Genomic DNA, 10,568 nt, shown 5'->3' on the forward strand with positions numbered 1-10,568 from the left:
GAGATAGACATACCGAAACCCTTACGCATGGTTGCACACTCACACAGAGGAAATTCCCATCGCGTTTTTGCCAGGGTAAAAGTTACTGGATAACCAATTAAAGGACCATCAGAGAAAACACGCTCTACGGTTGGGTGGGCCGAAGCTACCCGACTCTGAACTCACTTCTCGTGAAAATCCAAACAAACTCCCCTGTTATTCGCTCATATTTACCCCCAAAATCCAGCTAAAAAGGAGAAGCACCGGCACAGAGGCATGTTTTTCTGGCCACGAAACCCCCAACATTTATTCTGCTTTAAACTCTGTTTGAGTCTTCACCAGCTCCTCAGAAAAAGAAAAAAAAAGAAGCTCGGCCTCTCGGTAGATGCTGACGTTGAAAAGCTATCCGCTAACTTAGTCTGCCTGCTTACGGTGAGGTCAAAATAATGAGCTGAAAGAGGCTGACTCTTAAAGCCTGCGGAGTTTCGCGATTTCGCTGCGCTTCAATCATCAAATCAAATGCGTTTATTTGAACTGCCAAACTGGAAGGTCGAGTTAAAAGATGGCTGTCGTGAAGCGGGTGGAGACGGGATCTCGTTCAAAATCAAAGATAACGCAGCGATACTGATCACCGATTGGTCCGCCCTACACAGACCACCACATGCCACTAAATCCTACAGATTGGTCCAAGAAATGTCTTCCTAAAGTTCATCATTCAACTTTTGACCAGGTGTTTTTTCACATATAAAATCTGCTCCGTTCAACGAACGGACTTCATAATGATTCATCGTGAGACTTTTCTCTTTTTTTAGCCGACCTCTTGAGCAACAGTGCCGCACCAGAGTTTTACAGCTCGGGCTGTCAATGATTTATTTGAAAGGTTTTATTTAATTTTATTTTCTTACGACACTTCCTAACGCCTGGTGGGTTGGAAGCTGCCGTCGAGCAGATGCATCTGGCTCCCATTCCTGCATTGCTTCCTCTGATTTAACAATGCCGCGAGGCATTGTGCAACCTTTCCCTGACCCGGGGAAACCCCAGAGACGTCCTACAAAAAGGAGCGAGGCCACACAGTTTGCTTCATTCTCACTGAATGCCTACAGGCGAGTCACACCGACAGACACGGGCAGAGCGACAGCACCAACCGAGGCATGGCAGGCGGCAAAACGCGTTTGATGGCGGCTCTGTGCTCCCTCAGCATCCTCGCCACCTTCATTGGCGGCGCGCAGTCCGGTGAGTGTGTCAGCCAGGTTGTTGTTTTTTCTTTTCTTTTTTCTGTCAACCCCTGTAAGAGTTTTGATGCGTTTAGGGGAGCTGAGTGTTCAGTAATCTGCAAGACCAACCGACTCCTGATGTAGCTTTATGTACTAAATAATACCAGTTTGTTTTGTGTTTGTTCACAGTCAGCTGCTGCCTGAAGTACACCCACCGTCTGTTGCCATTCAAATGGCTGATAGATTACACCGTCCAGACCATCAACAATTCCTGTGACATCAACGCCATCATGTGAGTTAATGGTTCAGCAGATTTGATGAAACGGTGTCTGATAGCTGTCACGTTGGCATCAAATAGCCCAATTGTTTGGTCCTTAAAACATCGGAAAACAAAAAAGGTTCACAGTAGATTAATATCGAGCACAAAGTGACATCGTCAGATATGCTTTCACAGCTGTTTTTATTTCGCTAAAAAAAACAAAATCTCAGTTTCTCCCATTTAAGAAACTGGATTTATGAAATGTTGAGTATTTATGCTTTAAAAAATTTACTTAAAACTGTGTGTTAACTGATAAATTTACCGACTGCCTGTTACAATTCTACTTAAAATATGTAAGAAGATAAGTTATGGTGGCGTATTAAGAAAATGAATTGAGAAAAAAACTGAATAGGATCATGCAAAAGGCCACAAAACGGTCCTTAAATCAAAATGCGGATGAAAAACAGGTAGAAGAAAAAAAGACGTGACAGAAACATTGCAACACCCTGGTGTCATGTTACGACCTGGGAAAAAAAAAATCAATCCCGAGTGGCGCTCTTGTTGCAAATCTGTCAGAGAAACTCTCTGAGTTGTTAATAATCAAACTGACACTCTGGAATGAGACCACGTGGAGCGAAACTGTCCCTTCGAGTCCGTTGACGTGTTTTTTTTCCTCCGACAGCTTCCACACCGGGATCAGGTTCGTGTGCGCCGACCCGTCCCAGAACTGGACCCAGAGAGGGATGAAGTGCGTGGAGTGAGTACAAACATCCTCGCGTCGCCTTTTGTTTTCTTGCGTAATATCTTCAATTTGAATTCTCTCGGCCGTTCGACGAATTCACGCTTGATTATCCTTCGCAGCGACCTGAAGAAGAGGAAGACCACTCAGAGCTCGAGAAGGGGAACTTCTGGCGTCACCACGACGACCAAAAAATGATCGATCGGTTCAAATCTGCACCCAAATCTCCAGAGATGAAAAAAGTGAAACGATTGCTGGTTGGGTTTTTTTCTTACCCCGATAGCTGAAAATTCTTCGTTTTTTCATTCAGATGAAACTTTATAATCTGTATATATGGTTTAATTTATTTTATTTTCTTTGTCGGATACAAGTTAATCTGACAGCAGGACGTACGTCGAGCCAACATCGAATAGTTTGTGTCCGCGATCCAAGTTTAGTATTTTGCATTTAGACTTTCTGCATTTAAATCTGATTTTTATGTGGCTTTTCTTATATTTGTTCTGTTTTATAAACAGGGAAGCGTAGTATCCTTGATACACAGCTTGTGAAGCTCTAAACTGTAGTTGAAGTTACATTACTTTAAAAAAAAACCCAAAATCTACTAATTTTTTTTTTTTTTTAATTTAATTTAGTTTTATTTTGTGTTTTTGTTTACCGGCTGTGAAGTTTATGTGAGTTCGAAACTGTGTTTTCAGAAAGTTGGGAGCATTTGATTGTAATTGATATTTTGTCAAAGACTTTATTAAAAACAAATAGTTGAAAACACATGTGTCTGTCAGCATGGACTTCACAAACAATTACACAATTCATACTTCATCTAGTGACCCTTCAAGCCCTTTTGGTTAAACTAGTGAAATAGTCGATTTTTGTACTCAGTTACAGGAGTGACAATTAACACATTTACACTTCTTATGAACAAAATATATGTGCAGGATTATAATGCTGAAAGTATATCAGTAGTAGAGCCTTGAAAGAAAATGTCAACAAAATACGATGGTCCTATCTGTTTATTAAAGTGTTTTATTTTCCTTTGTAAAAGTCTGAGGAAGACATCTTGCAGAGGACTGATCTGGTCACGTGACCTTTTACACCGGTCACATGACATCGATCAATTATAATGAAGACAAATCTACTTTTTCATTTTGCCCAAAGCCAACAACAACATTATAAAAGCTTCCAGAAAAAACAGTCATAATTGTGACCAGTATTTATTTATTTAAAAAAAAAAAGGTTATTTACATTGCCAAGAAATGAAAAAATATCAAAGTGAGCTTAATACACAAAGAACATAACTTTAAAACAAAAAGAAAGAAAAATAGAGTTTGCATTAAATATCGAGCGTTGGTCATCTTTTCTTTGTTTTACCTTGAAAAAGAAAAGAATATCAACTGGCTGAAAATGAGCGACGAAACTTAAGTGATAAAAAAATAATATAAAAGATTCAGAATTGTAACAGTTTCCCGTTTTTATAGATGGCGAAAATGAGTCCACCTGATTCAATTTAAATGGAAGAGACAAAATATTAGGAGCACCGCCGAGTCGTCCTACTGCATCACGGCTGGTCACTATACGGGCTATATTTCGTATTTCCTTTCCATCACGGTCGTTCCAGCATCGAGAGATGGAACCGGTCCTCGTCCAGATCTTGTCCGGTCTTCAGCGCCTGCCGGAGCTTCTCCCAGAACAGCTCGCTGTGCTCTCCGGCTCGGGGCCAGCTCAGGTAGCTCTGCCTCTTCAGCAGCTTCCTCATGCGGTAGTAAGGAGACATCAGGTACCCGGGGATCTCCTCCAGAAACACCAGGATCAGGACGTCCTTCTGCTCGTCGAACAGACGGAAACTGGAGGTCCGGACGCAGGGAAAGCAGGTTTAAGTGATACGAGAAAGAAAAAGGCCTCGAGACAAGATGCAAAAGGAGATTCGACAACAATATAAGAAGAGATAGGGTTTGAAGGAGTAAAATGATATGATGGATTAATGAGGAGAATAATTTTTTTTTTTTAAAAATACATTATGGGATACGAATACATTAAAATTGTACCTTTAACTCTTCAATTTTGTTATCGATCAACTTTTCTTTGGTTGACCAAATTTGTTTTCAAATAAAATAGCAAAAAAACAACAACATTGTGACGTTCCCAAATTACTTATTTGTGCCCAAACTTTTTTTTTAAGCTATTCAAAAACTATCAGATAATTCATATTTAATACAGAAAAATGTTCAAATTTGAGAAGCTGGAGGCACATTTTGACCTGATAAATGACCTGAATAGCTCCATAAAAAACCCAACTATTAATTAACCAATCATTTAACCGCGGGATATCAAAGTGAAGATTCCAATGGCTTTACAAAACTCGCGAGATCAAACGTGACTTCAGAGCGAAGCAAAAACGGAGAGCCAAAACAAAACAGGAGGGACAAAAAAAACCACAACGTTTTCTGCATTTAGCTACACAAGCTGGAGGTGAGTTGGACATGAAGCTTAAAGTTTGTTAGACCTAAATAAGACTGGTGTTAGCTATGGCTACATGCTACAGGTGGAGAGTGGAGAAACATTTAAATGTCAAATCAAATAGGCATTAAAAAGTACAAATAAATAAATAAAATAAGTTCACTTGGGAAGTTAAAAGAAAATGGGGATTCATGTCTGGCTGTGGTTATAATAATAATACTAATAATAAATGTTATTTGTATTGCACCTTTCATACAAGAAATGTAACTCAAAGTGAAAATGAAAAGCAGTGTTTGACATAAAAACAGATATAAAGGGATATTTAAAGATATAGAAAAGAAATTAGACCCATAAGAAACAGATAAAATGCATGAAATTAAAGAGTTCAAATGTAGCAGTATGCATTTGAAGTTGCGGTAGTTCAAAGTTCAAGAGAGCTTCAAGCGTAACTAGTTACTAAAATAAATGGCTAAAATAATGAGATATGTCGTGAGCTTTCTTTTAAAAGTATTAACTGATACGTATTAGTCACTCAAGCGTCAGATCTGTTTGGAAGCTGTAACCTAAATTAATACAAGAAAAAAAAAAACAACATAAATGCTAAATTTCGAACACGTTTTTTTTTTTTTTTTTTTGCTGTCATTTTTCACAGTCTTTTGAGTTTTGACTCCAATTTAATTCCACGTTGCCGCACTTCTCTTTTTCTGCGCAGGTTGAACGACGCTGACTGTGCAACCAGCGCCTCCAAGTGTTGATCTCCACGAGTGAGCTCCTAATAATGAAGACGTGCTTTTAAATAACCATTAAATAACCGGCCAATTCAGAGAGGCTTCCTTTTTCCTCAGACGGTTTTTGCCACCGGAAAGACTTGTTTGTTTCTTTGCAACATAGAAATTAAACGCACGGATAACTTTACGCAGGCATTCATAAATATCTGACGTTAACGATGCGTGACACCGACGCGCTTCATGCGGGCTGCGAGGCGTCTACCTGGCCGCCTGGATCTCTCTGGAGCACCACTCGCTCTCCAGGTATCTGCGACTGATGACACAGATGGTCTTCCTGCTTCCGTAGATGGCGTCCGTGATGTTATCTATGATGGGTTTCCCTTGAAGGAAGGAAGAGACCAGGACAACGTTTTACGGTGAGTATTTAAATCGTGATGTTCAGTGAAAGCGCTGCGGCGACACCTTCTGGAGAACAGATGGAAATACAACTTCTGTGTGAAGGCGTGTGAAAGTTGCACCCCCCCCTATCCTGTGTGTAATTATAATATTTACACGTCCGCTGCACATTGATAATCAAATCGCTTCTTTGCGGGAAAAACAAATAACACCCAGAGGTGGAGATATTTATAGTGAGGGACTTTCACTCCTCTTTTAAAAAATATTTCACTATTATTACAGTTACATAACACTTTCAGTTGCTTCTTCGCCCACAAACAAGTCTACGAGATGCAGATATGACATCGTTCTGGATTACAGCTCTTTACAAAGCGCCCTCTTGTTGTTTAACTGTTGAGTAGTTTCCGCAACATGTTTAGAGGGTTTTTTTATTTTTATTTTTGAGAACTTTATTTACATTGTCGTCATCCAGCATCGTCAAACTTAAAACCTTGGTATCTGTTGAATGTGTTCAATATGCCTGAAGATTTGCTGCACAAATCAGTCGGGAATTAAAACAAAGCAAAAGAGTTGAAAACAACTAATCGATTAAAAGCAAAAATTAAGAAATAATAAAAAAAATTAAAAAAAATCATACTGAAAATATGAACAACATCAACCTAACAAAACTTGAGGATATACAATATAGTTTAATATAGAAATAATATACAGTGGAGAGCGTCAATATCAAAATACCATCAAAGCATGGCAGTCCATCTAATATGAAAAAAAAACAAAAACACAAATGTGAACCTCATGGTGCTAATGGAAGAAAAACAAGAGCACCACCACAATCAACAGGACTCGTCCTCTGGGGACTACGAATGTACCAAATTCCGTGGCGATCCATCTAATGGTTCAGATATTTCAGTCTGGATCAAAGTCACGGACAAACCAACAGATAAACTTCCAGAGCTACCCACCAGTCACGCCACTAACGTGCCTGAAACCTCAACTCGAAAAGGGGCATCTCAATCCAAAACGTGCCCCGGTTATCGACCCGCAGGTGTGAAGGCAGTCTTACCTGGTTCGAAGTCTCGATGGTGCAGACACAACTTCCAGCCCTGCTCGTTTTCCAGTTTGGGTAAGAGGTCTCCGATGACCCACGGCTCGTCGTGGACGTTGTAGGAGATGAAGGCGTCGTACTGATTCTCCGCTTGCATGTTTTTATTCTTGGTGTCGTAAAGCCAAGCCAAGAAGAGGTAGTAGGCGTAGACCAGCTGCCACCTCATGAAATGGTAGGTGAAGGTCGCCACCATGGAACAGAGGATCGTGCACGTGGTGGTGACGAAGCAGATGAAGTCGACGTCCACCGTGCAGAACGAGTTGAAGTCGAAGTCCAGCAGCTTCTTCCCTCTCATGACTGGCGGATAGTTGCACAAAAAGTTGTAGGCGTCGTAAACTTGTGTTTGCGTGTCGTTTTTGAGCCAGGGGATGAACCAGATGTTGCTGCAGTCGCAGGTGAAAGCGTTTCCCTGAAGATCCAAGTAAAGCAGAGCTGGTAGGGCCTTGATCACCTCGTGTCTCACCACCGAATATTGGTTCTTTCTCACCTGCAGGAACTCCAGTTTGGTCAGTTTGGCATCAATGAGGAAATCCAGAGACTGAAGACTCGCTCTGGACATGTAGAGGGCGCTGAGGTTTTGAAGCGGGGCAAACAGTTTTGAATCAAGATAGCGTAGGTCGTTTGAGCTGACGTCGAGCGTCTGCAGACGAGGCGTGTGTTTAAACATGCCCGTGTGCAGTTCTACGAGTTGACTGGTCCTGATGCGGAAAAGCAAGAGATTCCCCAAACCCTCCAGGAAGTTCTGAGGCAGACGGGCCCTCGCCCGGCGGCGCTGGCTGGGAACATTGAGTTCCTCCAGATGTGACAGTTTAGAAAACGGCGGATGAGGCAAAAGTGAATTATCCTTGTAAATGATGTGATTGCTCGACAAATCCAGACGTCGCAAGTTAATGAGAGCGTTGAAAGCACCCGTTTTGAGTTCCTCTTTTGTGAGAAGATTCGATTGCAGCAGAATTTCGGTCAGATTCGTCAGTCCAGTGAAACTCTCCTTTACAAGTGTTTTGATTTCATTGTCATGCAACGACAAGTTCTCAAGGGACCGCAAGCCTTTAAATTCCCCCGGTTTGATACCACTGAGTTTATTTCCATTCAGATGCAGCCTTTTAAGATTCGGCAGGTATTTTTTGAACGCGCCGTTTAGTTTGGTTATCTGGCTGGTCTGTAGTTTTAGAGTTTGCAGTCGATTTAAATCTCTGAAAACATCCTGCGGCAGAACTGGGATTATGTTGTTATAAAGGCTGAGCTTTCTGAGCAACGTCTGATTGGCGAAATCGTGACGCCGGAGCTCGCTGATGTTATTTTTGCTGAGATCGAGTTCGTCAAGAGTCGGTCGGTTTTGTATGGCAGCCGGAACGGACGTAAGCTTGTTGCGATTCAGGTTTAAGATCCTCAAACTTCGCATAAACGTGAAGGCGTTCTCGTCGATATTTACCAGTTTATTTCCCGCCAAGTCCAACTTGGTCACGTTAACGCACGACGCGAACATATCGGACGGGATGGATTTGAGCCCGTTACTTTGGAGTTTGAGTGTGGACATTGTCGGGATGGTGCAGGAAATCTTAATCAGCGTGTGGATTTTGTATTTCATCGCGTACATTTTCAAAGAAGTAAGCGACGAGTTCACCGTCTCCAGCAATGTTTTCATGTCGCCGGGAGTCATTCGAAGCCCGCTGATATCGAGACTGGACAGTCGACTGAGGAAAGTCTTGTTGCGTACGTCCCATATCATGTTTTGCTTCCCGCGAGAGCCGCCGATGTTGAACCAGGTTAGATTTGGAAAAACATCGGCGGTGATCTGGAAGAGCTTCAAGGGATTTAGAGACACATCGAGGTAACGAAGCGCGAGGGAGCTGTTGGTCAGTTGCCATGACTGAAAAGTGGGTAAATTTGTGTCGTAGATGTACAGCTCCCGTAAATGCGGCAGATGCTGCAGTATTAAATGAACTTTTGTTATACTGTGCAGTTTGTTGTTAGAGATGTCCAAAAACGTTAAGCTCGTCATGGACTTAAAAGAGGTCGCTGCCACTTCTTCGATCCCATTTCTTTTAAGTCTCAGTTCAACGAGGCGGCTCAAACCATCAAAAACATTCTCCCCCAGGCGACGGAGTTTGTTATTATTTAGATTTAACTTCTTGAGGGAAATCAGAGTAGAAAAAGCTCCGGTGTCGATCTGTGAAATGTTGTTGCGATTTAAGTCCAGCTGTTTCAGAACCGTTAGATTTTTGAAATCGGATGCTTGAATTTTCACAATTTTGTTTACAGATAAATCAAAGATGTTCACTGTGGAGGGAATATCCAGAGGAACCTGTCTGAGTTTGTTGTTGATGCATATGGCGGTGTTGTCGCTGATTCGGCAATACCTCAGTGCAAATCCCCGGACTGGAACAATTAAACAGAAAATGTTCAGCGAGAGGAAAAAAATGCTGAGTGTGGAACATTTTGATCCTCCTTTTGGTGTTGTTTTGTCCTTCTCCAATCCAGGACCCATTTTAAATCGTTGTTATTAAAAAAAAAAAAAAAAAAAAGAGTCCAGCCAACAAGTAATTGCAATTCTCCAATGTCTAGTCCACTTGGTGAATATAACTGAAGAAGATAATCCTGAAAATTAAATAAAACATACAAATAAAGGCAATCAACAACAACAACTACAAAAAAAAGCAAAGAGTCACAATATTGTAAATGATCCTCGTATTTTGCTGCAACATCTCATTGGGGAATCAGAAGAACAAACACGTTTGAACTCAGATCTCCTCTGTAACCTTACCACGAATTAAAAAATACATCAAAAATCCTTGTTACAAAAAATGGCTTATGCTACTTACTGTGTCACACGAAGAAAAACTGACGAATCACGGACCCATGAATATCCAGAAAGTTGTAGATAATTGATCCCCCTTCCTACATGAGCGAAATTGTCATCTGCCTGTCGTCTCTATTGTCTTTTCAGTGGTTGATGGAGGAAGTGAGAGCAGCCAGAGGGCGGCGACGTAACTTTAAAAAAATATTTTCAAAAAAAATTCCTCGCCGTTAAACGTCGAAAAGTGCGCCTTGTCTTCACGTTGCCGAATTGACCATCGTGAACGTTAAAGGTTTGGTCGCCACGCTCCATATTTGGGTTAATTCATTTCTAGAGAAAAGACAATGCATAATACTTTCATATTCAGTGTACTGTTCACATCAATTTCATATTCCCCTCTTGTTACTTCTCTTTTGCGAGTCTAATGGCTGGTTTTATCCACTTCCCCTCAAAAGTCACCACAAGTGACAAACGCAAATGAAGCAGTGAGAGTTGCTGGAAGACTGCTCGTCTTTTGCCGTGTAGACAGACTATCTTTGAAATGGCAAGCAGAAAAGGCGCTACGAGGCACCTATTCATTGGTGCCTAGTAGCGCTCCTGTCACAGCCCCGATCCGTTCTGTTCACGTGCAAAGGTCCGCCAATGTGTAGAATTTAACATATTTTACACCAAGGCCTGATCCTTTTCTTTTTTCTTTTTTAAAATTTTTTTTTCAAAACACTTCGAGCACTGCAAGACGTCACCTTCAATTTTGAAATTCAAACAGTTATTCCAACATGACTGAGGTGACGCATCAATGACTCACCCATCACATGGCTCAGAAAAACTCACTTTCTCGTCGTCAAAGTTTGGAGAATGTACGCGTTTGCACAATCTGTGAAATATTTTGTGTTTTAGCTG

At 41.3% G+C, this 10,568-nt stretch overlaps 2 protein-coding genes across 2 annotated transcripts; one reads left to right on the forward strand and one right to left on the reverse strand.

Moving 5' to 3' along the window:
* The first annotated feature begins 356 nt into the window (after nt 1–356).
* ccl20b (chemokine (C-C motif) ligand 20b) lies at nt 357–2,931 on the forward strand. The gene is made up of 4 exons (XM_069696561.1): nt 357–1,212; nt 1,383–1,485; nt 2,135–2,209; nt 2,314–2,931. Exons 1-4 carry the CDS (start codon nt 1,131–1,133, stop codon nt 2,387–2,389), a joined length of 336 nt encoding a protein of 111 aa, XP_069552662.1. The 5' UTR covers nt 357–1,130; the 3' UTR covers nt 2,390–2,931.
* Nucleotides 2,932–3,010: 79 nt separating this feature from the next.
* LOC138619753 (toll-like receptor 13) lies at nt 3,011–9,787 on the reverse strand. Its single transcript, XM_069696474.1, has 4 exons — nt 9,694–9,787; nt 6,830–9,469; nt 5,633–5,750; nt 3,011–4,029 (listed from the first exon to the last, which is right to left on the reverse strand). The coding sequence occupies exons 2-4, from the start codon at nt 9,357–9,359 to the stop codon at nt 3,789–3,791; spliced, it is 2,889 nt and encodes a 962-aa protein (XP_069552575.1). The 5' UTR covers nt 9,360–9,469; nt 9,694–9,787; the 3' UTR covers nt 3,011–3,788.
* Nucleotides 9,788–10,568: the final 781 nt, after the last annotated feature.

Source organism: Brachyistius frenatus, unplaced genomic scaffold, assembly GCF_029030835.1.
Source record: "Brachyistius frenatus isolate BFR_SWC_R1_liver_20210118 unplaced genomic scaffold, ASM2903083v1 Contig_21, whole genome shotgun sequence".
Lineage (NCBI taxonomy): Eukaryota > Metazoa > Chordata > Actinopteri > Embiotocidae > Brachyistius > Brachyistius frenatus.